This window comes from Vanessa tameamea, chromosome 18 (assembly GCF_037043105.1).
Source record: "Vanessa tameamea isolate UH-Manoa-2023 chromosome 18, ilVanTame1 primary haplotype, whole genome shotgun sequence".
In the NCBI taxonomy this organism is placed as follows: Eukaryota; Metazoa; Arthropoda; class Insecta; order Lepidoptera; family Nymphalidae; genus Vanessa; species Vanessa tameamea.
In genome coordinates, this window is record NC_087326.1 from 11,021,871 (window position 1) to 11,049,733 (window position 27,863).

At 34.4% G+C, this 27,863-nt stretch overlaps 1 protein-coding gene across 5 annotated transcripts; it reads left to right on the forward strand.

Moving 5' to 3' along the window:
* Positions 1-525: 525 nt before the first annotated feature.
* Nedd4 lies at positions 526-27,304 on the forward strand. 5 transcript variants are annotated; one of them, XM_026636563.2, is made up of 21 exons: positions 526-901; positions 5,083-5,162; positions 6,809-6,890; positions 7,492-7,530; positions 7,849-8,018; positions 10,678-10,825; positions 13,267-13,335; positions 13,865-13,980; positions 14,581-14,701; positions 16,614-17,189; positions 18,701-18,782; positions 19,158-19,256; positions 19,558-19,680; positions 19,776-19,900; positions 20,353-20,494; positions 20,759-20,968; positions 21,040-21,146; positions 21,658-21,791; positions 22,004-22,232; positions 22,429-22,598; positions 23,210-27,304. In XM_026636563.2, the coding sequence occupies exons 1-21, from the start codon at positions 743-745 to the stop codon at positions 23,310-23,312; spliced, it is 3,084 nt and encodes a 1,027-aa protein (XP_026492348.1). In that variant the 5' UTR covers positions 526-742; the 3' UTR covers positions 23,313-27,304. The 5 variants fall into 5 exon arrangements, with proteins under 5 accessions (XP_026492348.1, XP_026492356.1, XP_026492377.1 ...); XM_026636571.2 differs by having other exon boundaries at positions 7,849-8,012; XM_026636585.2 differs by lacking the exon at positions 526-901 and adding an exon at positions 1,770-2,114.
* The last annotated feature ends 559 nt before the right edge of the window (positions 27,305-27,863 follow it).

Sequence of the window (27,863 nt, forward strand, 5' to 3'; positions counted from 1 at the left end):
ACACAAAGCAGATGATTTATTTTTATAATATGTATTCAAGAGCGTAGGGACCTATAGGTACCATAATTGAGCGCGGGACGTAAGTTTTTATTAAAATCAAGTTGATCATACTATTATAGTTTAATAGAGTAGCTACTGAAATGTTAAAAATATTTTTCACAAACCCGTTTGGCTAAGGAATCTAACACTAGTAAAAATATATATCGAAAAATGTTAATTGAGTGAATTACTTTTTGATTGTACCTACGGTTTTCACTAAAACCAAGATTAAATTGTTTAATTTAATTTATTTTATATTATAAATAAATCGTTAATATGCTCAAAATAATTCTATAAGTTACAAGAATGTTAGCCTTGACGTTTTTGCAGTAATATTACAATGTTTTTTCTGAAATCTGAAAAGTATGCCACCAAGCCGCTCTAGTCGTACCGACAGACATTACAAATAATGTTGAATGACTGATACTATTACTTATCTAAAAAATTAACACAAAACAAAGAATATTAAACTTTCACGATTTCAAAACCTAGTTATCATAGCAATGTTAATTGCGAACGGTCGCTCGTTTATCGCCCATTTCTTGGTCTGATAAGATTAGAATAGTCATATGGATCGCAGAGCGCCATCTTAAATGCGCCTTGTGCAAGGTTTTTGTAAATAATACAATTTTAAGAAACATTATGTGTGCATTTTAAACGGAAGTGATAATGTTGTGGTGTTTTTATATGGTGTTATCGTGAAATGAGAGATATCCGTTCAGTGGTAGTCATGCATAACCCAAGGCCGTTGGAGCTACCAGCAAGGCCTGTGGAACCTCATCGGAGTAGATCGTCTTCTTGGTCTTGGCGAAGGACCAATAATCTACCTCGACCGGAACCCCGACTATCATTACAGTGTCAGGTATAAAATATACCGTAGAAAAATAGATTTAAATTGAAATTGTTTATAGCTGTGACTTCATATAATTTCGTATGTCTATTACGTATGTGCCTACTAATTTTCAGTAGGTATTCATTTAGTAGCGTCGATATATATTTAACACGACCATAATATTGAACCAACTGAAAAATATGTTTTAATATACCAGTTTTTAATTAAATATATATATTTAAATGTGTTATCTATGGGTAAAAAATATTATCAATGATTATATTATATCTATTATGAACGGGCAATTAAAATGCATAAAAATTACACACTAGATTTGATAAAATGATTATAAAAATCTTTATTGTAAGAAACAATTTTATCAAACTTAAGATTTATTTCTCAGAGTCATATTGAAAAACGGAAAGTTACGTTTTGTTAATACGGATTAACTGCTTAGCCCATTCACATTCAACATTTCACATTATGATAGATCATAGTTTCAGGAGGGGTAATGGCTTACAAATTACACAAAATTAATTTGAATTTTAACCTTATTTCACAATTGATAAATAGGGTAAGATCTGTAACCAATATACAAGGGTTATATGTATATTCATTTAACGTTAAATGAAATTGCTTGGCGTTATTCTGATTAATACAGTCAGACAGGTGTTTATAATCATTAATTTAAATAAATATAACGGAATTTAACCTTCATTTACATCTTTCTGCCATCTCACTGTCTTTATTATCCATGGGAAATTATTTGGTGTATATATATACATAATAACTTGTAATATTAAAAATGTGCTCGATATCTTAAATATCAGTCATGCATATTTCAAATTTCTGTCTAGCTTTGCGTATAATGTGGTGTAATGCGTATAATAGAAGTGACATTATGACAAAGCCTGTCAACCGCTGTCAATTGACTGTCACAGAAGGTGCAGACGATACTTTCCATGATATTTTAGTTTTTTGTTTGTATTTTTCCTTAACCGTAGTAGTGGTTCTATGTCGTAGAGTTTATTTTCATAGTTTATTATATAATTAAAAGATTCTGATGATACCGAACTGTGGAACGTATCCTAAAGAGGAGTTAATAAAAATTGTATAGCAAACGTGTCATACTTTTTAGTTATTTCAACCGATGAGCTTAGAAAAGAAACGCCAATTGTTTTGCATTCCGATTAAATATTAGTATAATTTCACATGGGTGATGGCTTGGCAGTCGGATACACGCGTAAGTTCACAAATTTATTCTATAACTACCAAAGGACACTAACAATTAATCACTAACACACGTCCTTGTGATTGATTTAACATTTAAATGAAGTGTATTTGAGCTGAGAGACGTTTCGATGAGTGCCTTCGTTTTATTTGAATATCAATATGATTTTATTGTGCAACTATTTAGAGTTTGCTAGACTTGTGTTGCCAACTTATTGATGCTTGTTGAAGGAGTTAGAGAATATTTCGTGTATAATTTTCAAGGGTAATGCTCCTATTTCAACACTTTAGCTAATAGTCTTTTATATATTAGTTTATACACCTATGTAAGGAATATACTAATGAGTTGATTAATCTTGTTGATAAAATATGTAAGAAATCACCTGACTTTGTTATGAAGGCACAGTTATATATTTTACAGTTATTGAACAGTAAATTATTGAGTAAATATCAGTATACTTTAAGTTTCTTTTATATTTTAAGTTAATAATAATAATGTAATTATAGAATATATCAAATTCTCTCACTGTTGCCATTGGAACATTTTATTGAAATTATATTGTACAGTTTATATGATACACAATCATCTCATAATGCCAAAATCTATTAGCAACAATGATGACTAACCATGTAGTCTGCTATTGTCTGCTTCTAAATAAACAAAATATAAACAACAATAAACACGTAATTATTATTACTTTTTTAAATATCAATAAATATATTAAACACAGTTTTAAACAAATGAGGTGTGTGTTGATTGGTTTTTAACGTTCTTTTTTCATCTGTCACTTCAACTCTATTTAAATTGGATTGTTTATTTAAAAACATAAAAAAACTTAAAACTGTATTATTTTTTACTTAAAATTTTATAAGTTTAATTAAATTGTCTGGTGCTTGGCTGCTGTTATCATGACAAATAAAAAAATGCAGTTTTAAATTTAAACTTTCTTTAAACATGACCTTAGCTTTATCAGAATTGAAATTACAAATAATTAATAAGATTTCAAATTAGACCTTATCTGTAGGTCACTAAACTTTCAATTGCATATTTTATTTACATTATTTAAAAAATAAAATGCTATAAAGTTATACTATCAATTAAAATTAACTTATAATATTCAAACTTTGCTAATATTTCTTATTGATTTTGTATTCTTGTATTAGTATCATGTTAAGATCTAGTTCTACTTTGTAATATGTTCTTACTAGTACTTTACAACATTTTAAGGTTAAAAAGATCAGCTGACTTTATAGGGTTGCTGTGGGAGATAAATTTCTTAAGATTTAATCTTGAAAGAACAATTGTAAGCTGGTACTTCAACACCAACTTGAAGTGCCTCTTCATTTATACATAGTCCATGGGTCTTTTTATGTCTTTTAAAGCTTTTAAAATTGAATGATCTTTAAATGAACTGTTATTATTATGAAAATGGCTGTTAGTATGTCTATTAAAGATTTTGGCATAGTTTATCATCATAAAATATGGCAAATATAATATGTTTGGAAAAGATAAGGTATAGAGCTATTTAAACAGACTCATGTAGATTATACTAAACAATATATACTATTTTTTATTTTTTTGATTACAACCTTTTAATACAATTCTATGAAAGTGTGATAATTTGTAGGTATCTTCAATGACATATAATATATGATATGATAGAATATAACAGCCAGATGGTCCGGTGTATTTAGCGAGAAGAAGCAATTATCTAAACAAAATGAATTGATGCTGGATAGGCTAAATAACAGTATTTATTTTACTATTCGATGGTCAATGCCTTGGTTCTGCAGGTGTGCGATTTGGCTTCACACTTAAACTAAATTTAGTAAATAACTGTCCTTAAATGAATTTGAAGTATCTAATTGGATTGTTAATAATGAAATTTTTGGAATTGTTGACATATCTTTGTTTTTAATAAATTCAGACTGTTATAGTTATATCATAATGTTATTTATCATTAATATTTAGACTATATAAGTATTTGAAATTCGTGATTTCTTGCTCTTCATCAAATGTGTGATTAAATTATCTGATTTTAATATTATATTCTATTGTTAAATTATATCATTGATTAAAATATTAATCTTCTATTTAAATATACTATAAATTTATATATTTAAATTTATTTTTCATACTATTTAAAAAAAAAGTAGAAAAAACATACTATACCGCATATGTCTCAGTTGAGACTTTTGTATCAGAAACAACAAAAAAAAATTGCATTTAAATTTATCCTTGATATTTAATGCTTTTTGTGCCTTACGAAGTTTAATTTAAAAAAAAATACATTCATTTTATGAGTAATCATGTCAATAATTATGGTTGTCTGATTGATAAGGGATGTTTTTTAATATACATATAATATTTTTATTTAATTTAAGATTAACAATTATTGTTTATTCTTCCTGAAATCAAGAGATCAATTTTTCATTATATTATTCTCATAAATGATTTGAAGCAACATTTATCTGGTTTTGTTCTCATATTGTTTATGATTAATTTTAAATTGCCTTCCTCGTCGGTTAAATCTCTAGCTATTGTCTACACCTCAAAAAACCTTTCAAAGAAACATTAAACATTCAAAAAAATTATATATGCATAAAATAAATCATTTCCTCCGTAGTCGTTGTATAAGTGTACTTGGAAATTAGATAATATCTCGTTTTTGTTATTTCGATACGATACGAAAATAATTTGTAAAAATTGTATTGTATTTATTGACATTTTAAATATTTGTTAAGAATGTGGACAAAGCTGCACGGGCGGCTTGTATTTTAAACGTGCAAATATTATAAGTTAGTCTTTCGTGAAGTAGGCTGTGTGCACAATCGCATGAGTGTAGTCGATTATAAAATAATTAGGGAATGATAACATTGATAAGGTAATATTACCGGTGAAGTCCCAGCTACGATGCGATGTCGGTTGGTTTTTTCGCGTTTTGTTTATTTAATTTAATTGTTCTTTTTTTAAATTTCAGACTGATGAGAATAGCTACCTGCTTCGGTTGAAAATAGTGGGGGCTTACTCGTTAGCAAAGAAGGATATATTTGGTGCTAGGTGAGTTTTTCTATATTTTTATTTTTCATGAGAAATATATATTAATATTTTTTACGGTATAATGACCGACTACCTATATACATATGTACAGCCTGTAAATTTTCCACTGTTGGGCTAAGGCCTTCGCTCCCTTTGAGGAGAAGTTTAGGACCATATTCCACAATTCAGTGAAAATTTAGTGGTGCTTGCCTGGGTTTGAACTCGCAATCATCGGTTAATATGTACGCGTTCTAACCACCGGGCCATCTCGGCTTCTATATAAAAAAATATAATTAGGCAAAGATAAACAAATTAATACCCTTTCTTCGTTTACTTATTAAGCGATTTTTTTTGTGTGGTAGATACCGACGAACTATAAATTTATCAATAAAAAAAAAATGGATTGAGTAGAAAAAACATTTTGAAACTTGTAACTGATTTTTTTTCCCTGAGGTTTTCAATGATTACGATCAAAATTCGAGCTCTACTACGTATAAATCCTTCTTTTATAATTATCTAAGCCTGTTGCTTGTTAGCGTAGCTGTCGATTATTATAAGCCGGCCATTGAAAATCAGCGATGAATCTCGAGGGTCCAATGTATATAGGCTTTTAGGTGGCCGACATAATCTGAGTGGCTATCCTATTAGTGACGTCACACTGCGGTGTAGTTCAAATTAACACTTTTTTTATTTGTACGTTACGCTGCTTTTCGTTTAGTAACTTTATTATTTTTTTTATGATTTAACTGTGTATATCTAAATAAAAGCTTATTATTTTATATAACATTAGTAATCATCATTTGTTTACCTTTGTATCAAAAAATATTTGACGTAAACCTTCCTCTGGAATGGTTTTTTCCCGGGTTCTTGAGGCGGTTAAATATTACTTTTAATGATAAATGTTCCTAATATAATTTACCACTGGTCTTATTTTATACGCCCATTGGTTAAGAAGCAGTATGTCTTCTATCGAAACCACACGGCGGCGCAAAACTTAACAATTGTATCAAGTCCATATAGTTATGTTTTCGTAACAACCATTGTTAAATATTGCCGCGTCAATTTTTTTTTAATCACCTTCAATATTTGTCACGGGTTGTCATTTATTCGGACACAAAACTAGACAATGATTTAAATACTCGTATTGTCGAGATAATTACAAGTCGATTTTATTTAATTGTGTTTGATGTTACCGCCTAATGTACAAACCTGATGGACTGCTAATGTAGTTGTTATTTAGTTATCTTTGTTCTTGTAACATACAGGCTGTAAGGGCACGTTATATATGTATGGCGTTATGATAATATGCAGATGAAGCTGCTTTAAATAAAATATGCTGCGGCTTTATGTCGGTTCATCTCGGTGGTACCCACTCCACAGTTATTCATCCTTCCCCAGTAAAACTTTTTATTTCTGCAACTAATTACAGACAAAAGGTAAATATGATATTATAATGTTACGCTTTGAAGTAGGTGACACTTCTTGCCAGTGTCTATGGATGAAGATGATTTCGAGTCTCGTTGGCCTTTATAAAATATTAAATTTTAAGATTAGAACAGAACAGGTTATTGTGTTAATGTTACGCCAACTGAATTACAAAAATCGTCGTCTGTTGCCTTTTTTTGGGGAAGAAGTATTATAAATGTTTACTTTTCATATAATTTCAGTGATCCATATGTCCGCGTGGAACTGCAGAAGGTGGACGGTGACGTCACGATTGAAACATTTCTCACGAAAACTAAGAAAAAGGTATAATGATCATATCGAAATATATATTATTTAAGTAGATTCTTAGGGCGTTTCCTCAACGAATGCAGTCGCCTGTAGTTGGATCAGTAGATTTTAAAATTTCGGACAGATTGTATAGTTATATATTGCGCACTGTAGTGTTCTTCTCAACCACTTATGTAAGTAGCACATTGTAAACCAAAGGATTTTTTAAAAAAGTATCAATAACAGCCTGCGTCAGTACTAGCCTAAGGCCTCTGAATCTCAAGGAAAGGAGGCCTTTTGAGGAGAAGTTTTATACACATATGTGTAGCTCATTTAACTTCATGTTACCAGGTCCGTCTCAGTCCAGGGTGTAGGGGTAAAAAACCGGGTGACGAGTGTTAGGGGGGGGGGGAGCGACTTTGCTTTGTTGCTGATGGTCAAGTCCGGGGATAGGTGAGGCACCCCAAAAGGACTTTTAATAATATTTTAGGAGACCATCTGAGGAAGGACTGGACAGCGAGTAACATGCACTATATCTCTCTTCAAATGATTGTTGCTTGAGCACTAATCATCAATTTTATAATTTAAATCTAAGCTTACGAATACATTATTACTGTATGAATATTTTATATTTCAGACTCTAAATCCAGTATGGAATCAGGAGTTTATATTCAGGGTAAGAACGCAACAGATACTTTACTGTCTTGTAGATAATGCAAACGGCATTTTTTCGATATTTATTTCTAAACTTTGAAAATAATTTAGTTTAGTTTGTATTTCTAATAATGTTCGATGTATTCGGCCGTATCAACCGTGCATTCGAAAGGCTGAATTAAGTCATTTTTTTACGATTATTTTCTTTCGTCGCTCGAAGTAGATAAACGAGGATCCTCATGCGATTATAAATAATAATATATAAATGAAGTGATCTCGGAACGGCAAACGTAAGATACGCTAGATAGATATAGTCGATAACCGAGGGAGGGGCGCGCAGGTGAAGCCGCAGGAGCAGAAGCTGCTGATCCAGGTGTTCGACGAGAACCGGCTGACGCGCGACGACTTCCTGGGCATGGTGGAGGTGTCGCTGGCGGGCGCGGGCGCCGAGAGCGCGGCGGCCGGCCGCGCGCCGCCCGTCAAGTACGCGCTGCGCCCGCGCAGGTCCGTGTAAGTAGCGCGCTCCCCGGGTGCTTCTCCCGCCGCCGCACGCCGCACGCCGCTCGCCTTGCTCAACTTCATCATGACGGATTACATATACAATTGATTAACAGATTAACTCGGTTTCGCTATTACAATATCAAAATGATAAACGGTTAATTAGATGCAGCAGCTGTAGGCTCGACTGTTTCTTAAACATCAAACTGTAACAACTTTTTTTTAAATGGAATGTTTTACACCTGTCCAAAGTTATTACAAGTGTAAAATTATTACTCGATGGTAGGACTTTGTGCAAGTCCGTCTGGGTAGATACCACACGTTCATCGGATATTCTACCGCCAAGCAGCAATACTTAGAGCAACTACAGGCACGAGAAACGTAACATCTCAGTTCCCGATGTAACTCTGTCTGTCTGTTACTCTTTTACACCCAAACCGCTGATCCTATTTTGATGAAATTTGGTGTATAGCAAGCTTGAACCCCAACAAAGGATAATGACAAAAACCAAAAGACCAACTCCTCAAACGCGAGCAAGACCAGGTGACAATTACTAAGCTTATATATTTTATTTAATTGTATTTATATAATGAATACTATAAGTGTGTATATTTGTGGCATGACTTTTTTTTTCCTGTTGTTTTCGCCCTTAAAATTGAAGCTTTACGTTACGTGTAATAAATGTTTATTCTCATTACTGTGGGGGCGCGACTTGGTTGTTTTTGCTGTTCAATATTAATTAAGCTTACTTTTTTATTTTAAAAATTATGAAATTTTAAATATTACTATATTTCATTGAGTTAATATTGTCGTTTTTTAAAGGATATCTTGTTAAAGGCAAATATGATTAGTTATATTCATCCATGTTACAATATATTGTTTTTTTTTTGTCAGTAATATTCCTTTATAACTACTACCTACGTCCGATCGTCTGCCGGCAACACCGATCAGTTCGGTGTGGCTGTAGGGTTGCACCAAGGGTCGGCTCTAAGTCCTTACCTCTTCCTGCTAATTATGGACGCTCTAACGGAGGACATACAGGAGGAGGAACCCTGGTGCATGCTTTTTGCCGACGACATTGTACTGGTTAGTGAAGATGGACCTGAGATCCAGAGCAGATTGGAAGATTGGCAACAGAAACTGGAGAATGTTGGCTTGAAAATCAGTAGAACGAAGACTGAATACATGTTCTGCGATTTCGGCGGTCTCTCCGGTCCTGAAGCCATAGCGCTTGATGGCGTGGCCCTGCCAGTCTGCTCCGACTTCCGGTATCTCGGTTCACTCTTTCAAGGCGATGGCAAAATAGATCGAACGGTGAAGCACAGGATTAACACAGGGTGGATGAAATGGCGGCAGGTTATGGGAACAATTTGTGACCCTCGTATTCCCCTTAAACTTAAGGGGAAGATCTATAAGACCTGGTCAGACCTACTGTTCTATATGGATCAGAGTGTTGGGCTATAAAAGGGACGACTGAAAGACAATTGCATGTGGCGGAGATGAGAATGCTGAGAGGAATGTGTGGTGTTACGTGAATGGATAGAGTAAGGAATGAGTACATAAGAGGAAGTTTGAAAGTGGCACCGGTAACCGAGAAGCTATCTGGAAACCGGCTGTCTTGGTATGGGCATGTTATGCGGAGGAGTGAGGACCGTGTTGTGAGAAAGGTTTTGAGATTTCATGTGGGTGGTTATAAGGGTAGGGGACGACCCAAGAAACAATGGATGGATTGTGTGAAAGACGATATGGTTAGAATGTTACTTGTGAGATGACGTCAGACAGAGAAGTATGGAAGAAGAAGACACGCTGCGCCGACCCCAAGTAAAATTGGGATAAGGGCAGGAGGATGAATATTCCTTTATAATTTATTCTCATTTTGCATCTATTTGTAAAGTTTGTAAATAGTTTGTTGAAAAGTTAATAGCTCACCCGGTTTTGATAACTATCTCTATCTAATAATGAAGCGTTGTGAAATAACATTAAATGTAACATCGCCGCAGTATGTCTGATTGTAATAGGGTGTTCTACTATGTTTAAAAAAATTACTTCAAAATGTTGATTTCGGTAAAATAAACTGTTTTCTGTCATAAAATTAAATTAAATTTTTATTCGTTTCATTCGCACAAACACGCTGTCAGTCATTTTGGTGACGTCACATTGATAAAAACAGCAGTCGTGTATGTACGATCGGAAAATAACGAACTACAATCAGTATCGTTGGTGTGCAATGTACAAATACTAACATTTAAACTCCAGAAAGTTGTTTATCAAAGTGTATATTGAAATGACAGTTTTTGCCTATCTGACGTCACACCATGGCGGCTCGTGTTTTAGGTCACGTGATACACGGACTATAAATTACGACTTTTAATTTTAATAAAATAAAATAATGATGCGCTTTTATGACTCAAAATCAAAATATTGAAGTATATTTCCACATATATTTTAATTTTTATCAAATTTCATAATTTATTTTCCACTATCGAAAGTACTCTATTGCGATAACTTATTTATTTAAACATTAAATCAAACATAAAATCCAGTGTGTTCCATATTTCCTTGGTTACATTATCATATCATCTCATCATATCATCTCTTGTTTTAAGCAAATTTCGGTGGTTTTTACCGTTGGCTCTGGACTAAATGGTGATCAAGTTCGTTTCCACCTTAGTGCCCGTTCCCGGGTGCGCGGGTACATCGAGGTTTACCACGCGCTGATCGGGAGAGTGGGCGACCCTGGCACAGAGGAGGCCCCGAACCCGGCGCCTGATGATTGGGAATTGGTGGAACCGGCGCCTCAAGTTGGAAATGTTCAGCCGGTAAGTTTGTTGTTATAATATTTATTTTAAACGTCAGAGATATATATAATAATCTTCTGTATGTGTGTGTAACAGAACTCCTAAACAGTTGGACTGATTTCGTTGTTTTTTTTTGTGTGTATGGTGTGGGGTCCCTCTTTGATTGGATCCAATAGGTGGCGCTGCGGTCGTGACGGACAGCAACATAGTAATTTATAAATTGTTTTAACGCAACGTTCGCAACTAGTCTGATTTGTTGCTACGTCTGCTTGCTTATCGTACTTTTGACTATTCGACTGTTATGGGTATACTATGACTGCATACTACGGCTTTCTCTACGGTATTGCCTACAAACGTAAAAGTTAATTAGTTAAACGAGGCTGTGTATTCTTCGAGTGTCAATGTTAACAGAAAGATATAAATTAATGTTCAACTAAAAATTCATAAGACAACGTTTATAAGGTCGACATTTTGTGTAGATTATTTTAAATAATAGTGATTTATTAAGGAACAATAATGTAGCTTGAATAGGTTAATGGCCATCCTTCACATCAATAAGTCTGGCAGATGCTTTATATATGTATATAGCCTATTCCAATGGAAGTAGGAAAAAAGATAAACAAACCTTTAAGATTTACGTATTACATGCGATTTGTTAATAACTCAGCTATATTGTGCGCTACTAAGAATTTGGGATTAATATATTTTCATTTATAATACAACAATATTGCCCTTTACTACTTATTTCCACTTCAATGTTACTTCCAAAATTCCTATAAAAGTTCCTTCCACGTTCAAAACGCCATTTTTTCGCAAATCCATAGTGAATATCATAGATTCATCGAGCTTTTGACCAATGATGTCCCGTCAATTTGCTGTCAAATGCTGTTTATTTGGCTTTTCTCCTCTTATGCTTGGAATAGAGTATAGTACGGTCTTAGCTCAGCTGTGAGACATTTACTGACTCTTAATGTTTATTTTCTATAAATAATGATTGTGACTCGAATGCAAGGTCTCAATATATTCATATTTTTTTAAATAGTCTGTTCATATAACTGTTTTTACCGCAGCCTGGAACGTCTAGTATGGACGGAGAAAGCGTAAGATTGTCATTGATGTATCGCTAGTGTCACGTGTTATTTTAATAAAATACACATGTGTGTGTTCACGAAAAAATGTGTGTGTGCGTATGGTATATACGAAATGCACTTATATGTGTGTGTTGATAGTCATTATCATTCATATTGACGGTAAAAATGTTTATTGAGTTTGGCACATTGTTAGAATTATAATATAAGATTCATTGCTAATTTATTTATGTATTTATTTGAAATTTATTAATCACAAACAAATGCAATCAAAGCAAAATAAATCAAAGCGGCGCTTAACGCCATCTTCTAGATATATTTCAACTTTATCTAAGCAGATATTCAAGATGGCGGCAAATTTTAAAATAGATTAAAAATACTCTCAATTAACTATAATCTCTGTAAATAAATGTATACATCTGTAGTATACTGTATATGTATTATATATTGGATTAATAACTGAAAAAGCTTGGTGGTAGCCAATGGTGGTAGGCTGCGTCATATATTGTACCATCAAACAGCAATACTTAGTATTTTTGCAAAAAACATATTGCTGTTTGACGGGTGAGTAAGATATTTATCCTACAGGCACAAGCGGCATAACAATTTATGGTTAACATTTAGTGCCAATGTCTACGGACGTTGGTGACTCCAAATATTAAATAATTAAAAATAATTGAATCTCTTAAAATGATTAATTATGTATATATTTTTACTTCGTGTAGTCTGCGATGACTAGCATGGACGAGGATTCAGTAAGATGATGTTTCCTTCTATCTCTAGTGTTAGTAGTGTGTTGAATGTGACCACGACGAGTATCTCAGTTCACGTGTACTTAGCAGCACTCGCTTTATTTTTTTAGTTTGTCTTATAAAAACGCTGTAGTGTGTGTTTTGATGCAAACTCAAAGCTCGAATATATTCGAATGATTATCAATGATTTGACTTATCAATACATTTTTTTTTATATTATTCTTTAACTCCATGGTTAGTTACCAACAGTGAGCATAATCTCAGTATTATACCAGACGAGTATACCTGTAGTACATTGTAATTGATAAAGTTTAGTTCGAGGGAAATTCCTCGGAATACCAAAGACGGGATTGGTTTAGATTACAATTCGCCTTATTTCAGGGGTATGTGGCTATGTCCATATCGTTTATATTGAATCGATACTTATAATTCCTATAGGACAATGTCACACCAAGGTAGGCACATATTTTCTTGCTACATTATAATCAAAATATATCTTGTAACATTTTAAAGTGAATCGTCATTTAGTTAAATTTTTATTTATCTCTTTTAACGTAGAGTAATATATAGCTAAGTAGACTTTATTACGATAGTCGTAAAGCTTAGTTTTGAATGGCACTAGGTGTCCACGGTACCGTCGCTCACCGGAGACGACTGGCTGCTGGTGGATGCAACGGACTTGCACGATTTAGTAGGTTTTCTTTTTGTTTTCATTTGCTTGCATATTTATTTAAGTAATTGTATGTTAATTATATTTATACATGAATAAGTGCTTCGGATGTACAGTTCACAGAAGAATATCAGGTAAAAAAAATGGGTGTGCAGAAATAACGCTGTCATGGTCACTTGCACTCTTGTTCTAAATTTAAATGGTATGAAATCTTAACTAATCACGTTTTTATATTTATTATAATATAACTCGATATGACGTCCTATTAAGACGTCTAGGGAAGAATAATTGACCTTGACATTTGTTGTAAAGGTAATCATCATATTTAGTTCCGTCCCTGAAGGTATCACATCTCATCAAACAATTAAAGTTGAAAAATCATTAAGTGTCGTAACGGTAAGTACAAAGGTTAGAACGGTGTAACTCCCAATATGTTTATGGAAAGCTCAGAATATCTGTTGCTTTTAAATTTGCCAAAATATACGAGCTGAGGCGATCATTGTAATGTAAGTAAGAATGTACTACCAAGTCTGATGATGTATTCTCGTAGGTGATCGCCGGCGACCCTCTGCCTCTCGGGTGGGAGGAGAGACAGGATGCGAACGGGAGGACGTATTACGTGAACCACATAGCGAGGTCCACGCAATGGGGGCGGCCGACGTTTACGTGAGTGTTATATACGTCTTTGTATGTGGATTTCTTAGCGATTATTTGTAATTAATACAAATGGGAGTGCATCTGTATTGAACACACATTTGAAATTAAATATTGATCTAGTGTCCGTTCAGAATCTGTGGTCAAAATCATTCAGGGGACCAATTTATGGTTTGGATACGAAATAACATCAATTCTACATCGGTCGTCGTGAATCACAAGGGATATAATTCTCTGCAACATGTTGATCCTCTTTATATTTATTTAATCGTAATAAGATAACATAATCAATATATAGTAAATATATATTTTTTTTAAAACGTTATAGTTGAGACTTGAGGATATGAGAATTAGTGACCCATATTACATAATCTGTATATTGACCGGTGTTGAGGCTTTGTCCAAGCCCCCTCTATAGGTACTACCCTCTTACCCTGGTATTCTATCTCGAAAAGCAAATTTTTTATTGCTGTTCGTGAATAGTGCGTAAGCAAATATTCTTTCGGGCCCGAAATTAAACTATATAATTTATAGTATACTATTTAAAAACAATGTCAAACAATGTATTCGAAGTGTAGCGATGGTTCAAGGAGAGTGTATCTCGGTGCGCAGGCGCAACATGAGCACGGAGTCGCAGGCGGAGCGCATGGAGACGGCCGTGACGGAGTTCCAGCGGCGCTTCCACATCTCCGCCGACGACGGCCACGCCGCGCCCGCGCCCGCGCCGCTGCAGGTTCGTGGGAAGCCTCAATCCGCCTCCACTTCTATTTCATTTGCGCCCCTTTGTTATTCGATTACTTACTGAGTACTCTGTTTTAAGATATTGTAAAGAATGTACTAACTTTGCAGCCTATGTTTAGTTTAGTAGTCGTTATTTTTGTACGACACAGTTATTAAATATTTGTTCTCGATATACCAATTTTTTTGATGATTTCTGACAGAGTTACAGTTCTCTACATTCTTTACAATAGAATAATATTTGAAATAGTTTATTTAAATAAATATGCAATATAACGAATCGAACGAAAAATGGAACATTCTTATAAAACTGTTCCATTTAATGTTGTGAGAATGTAACGTTGTGTGAATTGTAATCTTGAGGAGCTTTCATATGAACAGTATCTTTTAATTTATATTTTGTGCGTGTGAAAGAAACTTAAGCTATAATGCCGTGCCTTGCATTGTGCATGAATTTATGTTTTTGATACGCTGCATGCAATTTTTAGGTATTAGGATAATCATCTCTACCCACCGATACATAAGACTCATATTCGTATACGTTTAACGTAAAATAATAAGCATTACGCAGCTTGAAACCCGATGCATATAGATATTATGTGCTTTGTAAAACTAGTCATTTTCCTTAATTAAAAATATTCTCAATATGTTTGCTTATGCATGGAATAAATAAAGCTGTTTTTGTTAAATATAAAAAACACATATACTATGACGAAAAATACCATTATTCTACTAATAAGATACTTTTAATAATTAATCCCATTAAAAGTATTTGGTTTTGGTCTGTGCAATCTTAACGTATACTTCGTTTAACAGTCATCGCTAATCACGAATCATTTTACGGAAACATATAATTTTCTTATATTATTTACCTGTTGTGGATGTGCGTTAAAAACTGACACATTTTGGGTTAAACATTGTCATGATTCGATGACCGTAAATATTATAAATAAAGATAATCACAATACTAATTAATTTCATAATGGGGTTGTGAGAAAGTATTGTACATCTTGTTTTAATTATTTTGTAAGGTTTTCTTGCAGCATGGCCTATCGCAGGAGGAACGATACACCTGATAACACTGTTACTTACGAAAGTGCACCTTCACTGAAATCAAAGATGAATGTTAATAATGGAATTAGAAGTGCTTTTAAACTTACCTAACTGTCCAATTTCAAAGTTATTATTATTTATTGTTAATAGCATCGGAAGTGAAGATGCATTTGACGATATCATTGTAATCCATTCTAATATACAAAGGACTCGAGTTCATTGTTCAATCGTACATAAAGTGTCACGAAAATATCAAAGACATAATAATCATCAGCAGCTTTACACATTTATTTTCAAATAATACTCGACGAATCATGTCCAACGTCACACTAATTTTGGTTTACTTAGATCGAATGGCTTGCGAAACATTGTAGTAAATGGTTGTATTAATTTAGGTGCATTAGTTTGCCTCAGCATTTGATCAAATTTATCAACCAGCCAAAGCTGGCATTGGCTACAATTTCGCAATTCATTGGTTTATTTGCAACATTCAAACCGGGTGTGTTTTCAAAAACATCGTGTTGTCCTCACTGGTCATAGACAATTCGGCACATGTTGACTTAAAATGTAGGGGTGTGAGGTATTATCATAAAATTTTATCATTTTATAGCCATAGTTATTGCAAGCATTGGTAGGTAGGAGTTATATTACATAGTTTATTACATTATATAAAATATTGAATCATTTAGGCCTGTTCCTTAATTAATACTTAATTTTTGAATAGCAACGGCATCAAAATTAATATCAAATGTTTTTTTTTCAAATCATGGTTATAAAACAATAAAAATAAATTAGAATGAGAATGAAGTGATCAGAATATTAGCTAGCTGGTGTCAATTCGCAATCTCTAACAGGAGGATGTGAGTGAAAGGCGAGCCGAAAACTCAACCGAAAATACTCCATTTTCGACGCCAATCCTCTCGCCCGAGCTGAGGGAGCAAGTTTCTACGGAAACATCGACAAATATAAGCAATGACTGTGATACTAATGTAAGACAAAATTTAAACGAAGAAGACGATGTAGTATGTGGTAATGAGAATGTTGCCCATACAGCTGAAGCAGACAATAATCAAAGTGAGGACACTGCTGAAAATGCTCAAGAAATTAGCGATAATCAAAATGCTAGTCAAGAAACAGTTGAATCGGATGTGAACGCAGTCGACACTGAGCTACAATCAGGAGTCGAATCACTATTGAATGATACAGAATCCAACGGAGACCTCGTTGACGACGACACAAGGACGGAGATAGAGGAAATAACGTTCGGTAGAGAGAGAACCCTAACCGAAGAAACGGGCGATGGGTCGGGGGAATCGTTGACGTTTGATGAAAATCACTTTAGTACGCCTACAGGAGGTGTAACTCCCGAAAGGAGGGCGTCGACCTCCAGAAGGAGAAGGCCGACGACAAGTTCATTGGATGACTCCGAGGTAAGCGGCGAGCGGATTTGTGGGCGTGATAAGTAATGCGTAAAATTAATGTGTTCTGAATGTGTGCGTTTATGTCCACAAATGTATGACCCTTTTAAACAAACATAATATATATAGAAAATAGACTTTATGCACTGCGTGTCATGGCCCAGAAACTCGCTTGTAACCACGATTGTGCTTTGGGCGATTGTCTATGAGTGGTGGACATATAGATGACATTTTCAATGCAAACTTTTGTCACACTTGGGATTCAAATCGTCATAACATTTGAATAATGTATAATAGTATTCTATATGTCCATGTTGAGGACATTGTGAAGGACAACAGGCGTTTGTGGCGTTGATTGATACCCGTGCTCCACGCTTTAGACTAACACGACGCTAATACACCATTACTGAAGCTCACACGAGTTACAAACCTCAATGTCTTGTGCTTTCGTGTATACTCATTCCAAGCTATATCGGTTATTTATGGCAAATCTCTGACATATGTAAATTCTAAGCTTTTAGAACGTATTTTATTGTTATACAGATTAAGGGATAGTGTAAAGTTTTTATAAATATAGATGTCGTTAGTCGTTAGACTTATTTTCAAGTGCAGTCAGATGCAGTACAGATTTTATATTTTGGGTGCGAATAATAGCTTTTATTCGTTAGGAACCATTTCTTTGAAGCCTCTCCATTTGTTATACATTTTAGTTTCAATATATTTTACTAATCATATTAAGCTTATTATAGTTATTTTTCTATAGAAATAATATTGAAATATTTAGCAATTTTTATCTATAACTATATACGCAATAAGCTTTCTTAAGATATATAAATATATTTAATTATTAAGCTAGCTTTTAAGGTACAGGTTTGATCCGGGTCAGATATTAGGTTATTAATCCTCTCAAAAAATATCCCATTGTGTATAAGGACTTAGAAGTTATCAGTATTTATACTCTGTGCCTTAAAAAGCATGTAAAACCAGTGGTTCTGAAACTCCTCCAGTTTGGGTCTGTCCATCGTTCTTTCTTCTCTGTTTTATAAGCTAATAATAAATGATTTGATTAGTTTGTCTAAGTTTAGAATTCATTTAGTTTTGAATTATGTAGCGCTAGTAGAACAGGATTGAATTTCTAAATAGTTTTAGAGTTAATTCTGACACATCTCTTCTTATTTCGTCTCCCGTCTTGCATGCCCCTGTAGCTGTAGATCTGTTGAGTGTATGACGTTTGTGCGTGCTGTGTAGATAGAATACTATATTTGTTTTGCTATTTGCCGATTTTATCGTATCATACAGAAAAATCGCTTGTTTTCTCTTCTTAGTATTGAAAAAGGTAATTTTAACAATATTAAGCTTTATAATTAAATTTGAAATATTCGTTTTTTTTTTCTTTATAACTATAATAACTAACTTTTGTATACTTTGAAAGAATTGAGAAAATATTTTAAATTGTTTAATCAATATAATTTTATCAGTTTTCCCTTATAAAAGTCGTTCTTGCATCAGCTGACATGTTTCAGGATGAAACGGACGGGTCCACGGATAGCACGAGGAGCAGCAGCTCAAGTAGCAGTCAGAGTCAGAATTTACCCAACAGTGACGGTTTGTATATTTTTCTTACGGTGACTCATTTAATTATGTTCTGTTGATGTTACCGCCTTTGTATCCTATGTTTTATATTGATTTTAGTTATTCCTTATTGATAATAATATTTAGTATATAAGAATATATGTCTCAAATCGAAAATTCCGATCAAGGTTTAGTAAAAAAGGCCTTAATAAAAAAAATAGCAAATTAGATTCAAAATATATGTCAAAGTCAATTGTAATCAAAATTCTGTTGCTGTTGAATTGGCAATTCTCAGACATAGCAACTTGCTATTACCGTGAACAGGTGACGTTTGTAATCTAGTTGCTAGAAACAAATACACAAACACACAAGGAACGTTCTCAGTAATATTAAGTTAACTGTTCGCAGGTTTGCCGTCCGGCTGGAGCATGCAGCGCGCTCCGAACGGAAGGATATTCTTCATAGACCACAATCAGAAGACTACAACTTGGATCGACCCCAGAACAGGTTAAATAAATACGCACGTGGCACAGAGTTCTTATAAATTGTATTTTAATATTTTCTCCAAAGTACTCGACGCTCCTTCTAAAATACGGTAGTACTGATTGTTGTTGTGTTTCGGTTTTAAGGGGGAGCATGCCAGTGGTACTATAGGGACAAGGAACACAATGCAATTTAGGTCTCAAGGTCTTATATAAGGAGTGATTATCTTTCTTACACACTAATGTCCAAGGGCAGCGGTGACCACCCATCGTGGTCCCGTGGGCTCCGCGGTTCGCTTACCGCGCCGTGTGCGTGCGTGTCGCAGGCTGCGCGTCCAGCCTGCCCAGCGCGGCGGCGGCGGGCGCGGACGCGGACGAGCTGGGCGCGCTGCCCGAGGGCTGGGAGGAGCGCGTGCACACCGACGGGCGGATCTTCTTCATCGACCACAGTGAGTGCCGCGCGGGATGTCGACGTCGATGATACGAGCCTCCACCTTTGAATCCGACCCTGCACATGTACGGTTGTATACGTTTCCGCCCCCAGACACCCGCACGACGCAGTGGGAGGACCCGCGGCTGTCCAACCCGCAGATCGCGGGCCCGGCCGTGCCCTACTCGCGGGACTACAAGCGCAAATACGAGTACCTCAAGAGCCAGCTGCGCAAACCCGTACGTGCAACCGTATATTACATTTGCATTGGAAGTAGGGATATATGTATGCTATCGATTTAAATCCGATTCATTCCGATCGGACCTTGGAGTTGTCATTGAAATATTTAATGGTATCCAGATAAATGTTAGTGTCACCGTCGGCGGTGTCGATCTGAAAACATTGGTACTGCGAAAAATGTTAACTACTTCTTACCCCGTTGGTTAACTACCAAACTATGGTATTTTTTCTGAAATTTTGCCTCACTATAGAAAAATATTACGAAACGAACCAGCCAACGGTAATACTGTTTGATAGAGATGATAGACATCCGTGGTACCTTGTTCAGAGCCTACTGCTGTGTTGAGTCAATGTGCTACCTAATATCTAATCTATAGAGTTCAGCTTTATCTCCGTTACCAAGTTCACCATTAATTATTAATTTTCAAGTTTCGTTATTAATTGCTTACAGAGCAACGTTCCCAACAAGTTCGAAATCAAAGTGCGTAGAAGTTCGATCCTGGAGGATTCGTACCGCATTATCAGCTCTGTCAGTCGGCTGGATCTGCTCAAGACCAAGTTGTGGGTGGAGTTCGAGTCGGAAGTGGGGCTTGGTAAGATCATTGGATTTTTAATAACAGTGATGACACTAGAAACTCTTCGAATAATATTATATTATCTGTAATATTTTTTGAAAGTGTTCAATATATCTCTCGCCAAAGTTTTTTTGATTTTGTATAAGAATGCAACGTAAATAAGAAAGTGTATCGTTAAAGGGGTGACTTGATTTGAAACATTTTTATATCAGTATTTAATAACAAGATTCTCCACTAACAAATGTCATGTACAGTATTCGCTATTGTTGACAAATTTCTCAGATTACGGTGGCTTAGCTCGGGAATGGTTCTTCCTGCTCTCCAAGGAGATGTTCAACCCCTACTATGGTCTATTCGAGTATTCAGCGATGGACAACTACACCCTCCAAATAAACCCCAACAGCGGCGTTTGTAACGAGGAGCACCTGAACTATTTCAAGTTCATCGGCAGAGTCGCCGGGATGGCCGTGTATCATGGGAAGTTGCTTGATGGTGAGTTCAGTGAGTGAAAATCAGTTATTTTGTGTATAAAAATAAGTCTTCAATTTACTTTCTCCCACCAGCGTTCTTCATCCGTCCATTCTACAAGATGATGCTCGGCAAGCCCATTGAGCTCCAGGATATGGAATCCGTCGACCTCGAATACTACAACTCGCTCATGTGGATCAAGGTACTGCACGCTATACTGAATTGTATCCTCTACTCTCCAGTTCGATTTTGTACAGCAGCTGTTTTTGAAATAATTTTAACTTTCAATCCCTTTCATTGTATTAACGTGTCACTGGATTAGCTGGTGAAAGACTTTTGCTTCGACAATTATCCTGTCTAATATTATAAATACGAAAGTGAGTTTAGTTATATTCGATCACGGAGAAAATTTGCATAAACATCGTTAGGGGTACAGGAAAAGACACAGGGTATCTAGCAGCTTAAAGCACCCCCCCCCCATTCTCACGTGGGAAGAATATATAGTATTTAAAATTAGTTGGCGAACGAAAAGTGCGCTGAATTGAGTCGCGCCCGCTCGCAGTCCGGCGGGTTCCAATGTATCGAAAATAATCTGTCAGCTCCGATTTGAACATAAATTCGTTGACTATTGGAATATTATTATTTCCTTTTTTTTATACTTTAAATATACTTTATATGTAGTTACATTTATATTAAAATAAGCTATCTTCTAGGAAAATGACCCGTCGGAGCTGTATCTGACGTTCTCAGTGGACGAAGAACAGTTCGGAAAGACTATCCAGCGGGAACTGAAGCCCGGCGGAGCCAACATCCCCATCGACAACGAGAACAAGGACGAGTACATCAAGTGAGATGATTTATTGATAATATCATGAGTCAAAAGAAATCGATCTTCATTTTTTTTCTACCGCCTGTCCTGTCCATATCTGCTTGGCCTCGTGTCGAATATAAGTGAGCCGATTTGAAACAATTTGTCACTTTATATGTAATGGCTCGGCTTATGACCAGTCGCCAGTACCCTTTAGTTCAAACGAAGCTTGTACACCGTTCCCCTTCCAGGCTCGTGATCCAGTGGCGCTTCGTGAGCCGTGTCCAGGAGCAAATGTACGCGTTCCTCGAGGGTTTGGGTGCACTGGTGCCGCTGCCGCTGCTGAAGATCTTCGACGAGAACGAGCTGGAGCTGCTGCTGTGCGGTATCCAACACATCGACGTGCGCGACTGGCGTGCCAATACGTTGTACAAGGGAGACTACCACGCCAATCATCTCGTGGTGCAGTGGTTCTGGAGGGTGAGTCACAAAAATTGTAGTATATAAGATACACAGATTTAATAGTCTTCATTAGATCGAGGTACGGACTGAGAGGCGATCCTTGGTGCAAGCCTGCAGCCACATCCAAGCTTCATCTTCATTTTTAAATATATATAACACTAATAAAAGTTGTAACTGTGGTTTAATGTTAAATGGCCTACCACTCGATTCGCAGGTGGTGCTGTCCTTCTCCAACGAGATGCGCTCCAGACTGCTGCAGTTCGTGACGGGCACCTCTCGTGTGCCCATGAACGGGTTCAAGGAGCTGTACGGCTCCAACGGGCCACAACTCTTCACCATCGAAAAGTGGGGCTCACCGGAGAACTATCCCAGGGCGCATACTTGGTAAACACTCTTCGAGTTGATTACAGTGATATAACAAGTGGTGCGCCGGAAACAGTTCAGGGGCAAACTTTACACCCACCGAGGCACGCACTCACTATCAAATTCCATTTGCAAGCAGCTATTGACAAGTTTGGACAGAAAACGTTTTTTTATTGCAACAACCCGGGGTTTGCTCCCAGGACTTTGTGGTCTGCGGTCCTATCAGCTAGCTTAAGCTTTCGATTGACGAAGATATTTATGTATGGACTAAGAGCTTTGGTGAGGGCTTTGTGCTGTGGATGGTACGCATCCAGATTAGGTGGAATAGGTGTCATCCACTTATTATATATTCTAACAGTAATTAACAGTAAAACCGTACGATTGTTGTCTTCCGGTCTGAATGGTGAGCGACCCAATATAACTACAGGTATAAGGAACATAACATGTTCATTCTCATAAATTCTCTCAAATTGACGGCGTTTTGGTTACGTAAGGAATGCTTAATATTTCTTACAGAGCCAGTGTCTGTGGATTATGCTGACCACCTTTTATTCGTCCACCTAATATACTACTAACAATACTAGGAATACTAACTTAACAAAATAGAAATAACTCTAAATTTCTGTTGACAGTTTTAACCGCATTGACTTACCGCCGTATGAGAGCTACCAGCAGTTGAGAGAGAAGCTCGTTAAAGCCATCGAAGGGTCGCAGGGCTTCGCTGGCGTCGACTGAGAACTACAGGTCCTCGATATACTTATTAGTGCCCTGCGCTTATGAGGACAATATCAACGAGGGCACATAAAAATATTTTAAATTCCTATATTTAACGTGAAATTCATTCGTTATAAAAAGTTTTGTAAGGAAAGCAAGAGGTTTGAAACATTTTATTCATCGTTTTTTTTTATAAATATTAAACTTCACACTTGCTCTGTTTTAAAAATATATATAAAATTATTTGTTTCGTTTTCTTCCCTCTGTATTAACTGTTTTAACTATTCCATTATTTGTTTAAAACTTAGTCTCAGTGTATTTTATTCTTACATCCAATATTAACTTAATATTATTAAATCGAAATTCAAATACGAATAGCAAAAGTCATATCGCAATACTTAATGTTAAATGTATTTATTAACGGCCTTCCGTATTAACGTTGCTTAGTGTTTGGTTAAATAGTGTTTTGTCCCTTTCTGTCATTACTGAGGTGATAAATGTTAGAACAAGACATCGTTTAACTATTCGCACTTAAACAACGATTATAGGAAGTGTTTTAATTAATTTATTGTCACGAAATTGTCAATAATATAAAAATATGGTGCCATTTAGAGATGACTTAATATCCAATATAATGTCAATAGGGTTGCTGGATTGTATAATTGTATACAATGTGTATAATTAAAATTTTAAATTGCCTTGTGTACATTTTGATGATGGTAGGAAATCTACTAAGGCTTCCTGGGTAGGTAACCAGGTTACCAGCAATCCATTCCACCAGATTTAGGTATGAAGTGCGAGTGAGCCAGTGTAATTACATATAAAAAAGATAAATTTCTAATGTGAATTGGTACTGCTTGTCCCCAAGTGGCTTATTAACTTCTCCTGCCTTATTGCTATCAATTAAAAAGTATTATTTTTAATTAAATAATTATAAGTAATAGAGAAGAATATATATTAAAAATGAATGTTCTATTAATAATTCTGGCAACCCTAAGTGTGAAGATGCATTTAAATAATTGCGTAAATCATTTTCAATATTTTCATTATTTATATATAATTACTAATTATACAAATATTTAATACGTTATCGCAATTTGAACCTTAATAGGTCAGTTCATAAGAGTGATATTAAAGTAGCCTTCATTTATATTAATGTAAACGTTAAAATTATACCTTAATTCAATGTATTAAGATGTATATTTGTTTGTCCTGCTTAGCTGGTATATCACAGTCTTATGTGATTTACTATTACTATTGAATATCATATAAATAACTTTATAATTTCATATCAATTACTATTTAACAAAAAGACACGACAGACTTAATTTAAAGAAAAAAAAATCGATATTATCAAATGTTTTTGAAATCGCTTAAAATGCTTTCGCTTAAATATTGCATTCAGCTATTTATAAAGTAAATAATTATCACAAGTAAAATCAATGGCGTCATTAAAAATATCTACAATAAACTACGATGTAACGCAACAAACTGTCTATGTACAGACTTTGAAGTATACAGCGATCAAATATATTTGTATATAGAAAATAAAATTATATCTCTCAATTGCTTATGTATTTCATACCGTCTATATGTAACAACGATCAAATATCAAAATCAGCTTAACGTTAAATGATCCTGTTAATATTTTTCTCCTGTATCATAGCTGAATGCGATGTTTTATTTTATTTTCGTATTAAAATAAATATTATCTGTATATAGTCTAGGTTACGGTGTAAAAAAAATTGCTAATGTATAAAATGTTTAGATTTTCAAAAGTTCCATCTAATGGAGGGTGATTTGACACAGTGTCGAGCAATTTTTTTTTTCGTAAGCTTGTATTTATTTAGTTTAAAACATATTCCGACCTTATTTCGTGTTAAGTTATTTTATAATCGTTTTACTTAAATCGCATAGTTAGGTTATGAAAATATATTTTTTAATAAATATTATTATTATTATTAAGCGAAAACTTAGTTACGGTTATTATAACTTTTTATTTATTCGTTGTACAACAATATTCAATGCATATGTTTTTGATTTACACAACAAAATTATATCACATATTGATACTATGAAATTTGAACAGAAATGTGAAAATATTTCAATTTCTACTTTGACTAACTTTGTGGAGAATTAACGGTGTAAATTTTTTTTAATAGATTTTCTTTGAGAACGCAACTTTGAGTGAAATGTCAATTTATTTATTAATGTCAAATAGAGTGATACACTGCTTTACACGTAAGTGTTGTTTAGGAGTGTTTAGTAATACATGTTCTGTCTTTTTCTTTCTGATGTAAAATTAATTAGAAAGGAAAGAGAGATTCGTGTTTGAATAAATATTTGCTAAACAACGCTTATAAGTAATACCGAAACCGAAACGTCTAATGCATGTGTTGGATGAGTTGAGATATATATGTGCATCCTTTTCTAACAACTATATTCTATCAACTTTATTCTTTCGAAATTATCTTTCTATCAAACTGTCCTTTTCTGTTATCGGCTAAGGTATGGTTTTGTTTACAATTTCTACGAGTTTCATTGGTTCATACAAATACACATTGTTAATTTCCAAGGAATATATTGTAGCAACATTTTGAAATTTCTATTCAAAGATATAAATAAAAAAATAAATTTGTTAATTTTTTTTTTCAAATGTATTGACTCAAGTTTATATTCAGTTATAAAAGTCGAGCAGGCGATTTATTATGTAAGAAAAGAAGCAATGTAGTAAATAAATGAATTTTATTTATATAAATTATTAAAAAATATATATGGTTAAAAGTATTTTTGAGTAATAAATCACATAATCCTTAAAAATACAGTTTCCAAATCGCTGGTTTTAAGTCAGTTTAATTACTTTAGATGTAATCTAAATGCTCATTGGTCACCTATCACGTCATGCTGCCACCGACCAATCACCGTTCAGATTAAAGCCAAATTAATACAATTGTAATACACTTACCAATCAGGTGCAAATCGAATTCGATAACCGAAATAATAGTGTTTGCTGTAAAAAAACTGATAATATTAAAAAAAAGTGCTATCCTTATTTACTCCGCACACCAGAAAGGGATAGCAATATTTTTTAGTATTGTCCAATAACTTTATGATTGTATCGTCGGAATTGACACCAATATTTGCTAATATGTTTAAGCCAACTTCTAGGCTTTATTTTTAAATGTTGTTTGAGGGGTGATTAATATAAAAATGTTGTCCTCTTCTTTCGAATGTAAACTTTATGATGAAAGTAAGAGAGAAGGCAGTGTTCCACTAAACAACCGCGAAAGAACTTTTATGAATAAAGCCGTTTTTTTAGACAATATTATACCGCAGTTTTATCATATCGCCATTGAATTAATTGTAAACGTTCCTATAATTCTTTTTATTATATATTTTTGTATGTTGCCATTCTTAAAAACTCGTTGCAATAAAATTAATATATCGTGGTTTTCGTGGTTATTAAATTCTTATTAATTTCTGTTTCTAAAATTGTATAAACTGTTTTATTTCTGTTTAATTTTAGTGATTTAGTTTGTATATTAAAAGTCGTCGAAACGTATTATTTCGTTGCGTAAAACCTCTTTTGTGCTTATTGTCGAACATTAAATGTCGTTAAACATAAAAATAAATTAATAGACGGGTTTTGCTATGAACGGATAATATAGAATATTGTTTTTATATAAAACACAGTATTAATTATGATATTTAAAAATATATAAATGAAATATTATATGCCATACACTATTTATAATTAAATGTAGTATATGGCAACACTATTTTCGTATTTTTTTTGTAGAAAACTTAAATTTCTTTTTTTTCTTCGAAATGATACGTTTTTGGCTTTAAGCGATAATGTATTGAATTTGTTAGTTTGGTTTATTAAGAACAATGTTTGGTGTTGTCGAAAAGATGACTATTTTTATTACGACTGTACTTTTAACGAGCGTCTGTACATAGTTAATTGAAATGAAGGATTAATAATGCAAATAAAATATCGATTATATCGTTAATATGATTTTTTTTTAAATATCCTATCCAAGGTAGCAAGCCATGGAACGCTCCATGTGTGTACTGTAATGTAAGCAGGGGGGCCCTTGTATGTTTATTATTTACATATCAGTACATTTTTTTAGGAAGGCATTCGAACAAATAGACAAATATTAAATGTTTAATACCGGGAATAAAAATGTTTAAGAGCCGAGATGGCCCAGTGGTTAGAACGCGTGCATCTTAACCGATGATTTCGGGTTTAAACCCAGGCAGGCACCACTGAATTTTTATGTGCTTAATTTGTGTTCATAATTCATCTCGTGCTCGGCGGTGAAGGAAAACATCGTGAGGAAACCTGCATGTGTCTAATTTCAACGAAATTCTGCCACATGTGTATTCCACCAACCCGCATTGGAGCAGCGTGGTGGAATATGCTCCATACCTTCTCCTCAACGGGAGAGGAGGCCTTAGCCCAGCAGTGGGAAATTTACAGGCTGATTATGTTTATGTAATACCGGGAAGAAAAAATATACCGGGAAAAGGTTTTAGTATAATATTATTAAATAGTCTTAAGTTTCT

Excerpts from the sequence above, each read along its gene's own strand:
- Nedd4 (XM_026636563.2), top strand. The coding sequence starts at position 743 with ATGAGAGATATCCGTTCAGTGGTAGTCATGCATAACCCAAGGCCGTTG. Across the intron at positions 10,826-13,266 it reads AAGTTGGAAATGTTCAGCCG|GTGTCCACGGTACCGTCGCT; the intron begins GTAAGTTTGTTG and ends GAATGGCACTAG. Across the intron at positions 13,981-14,580 it reads TGGGGGCGGCCGACGTTTAC|GCGCAACATGAGCACGGAGT; the intron begins GTGAGTGTTATA and ends CTCGGTGCGCAG.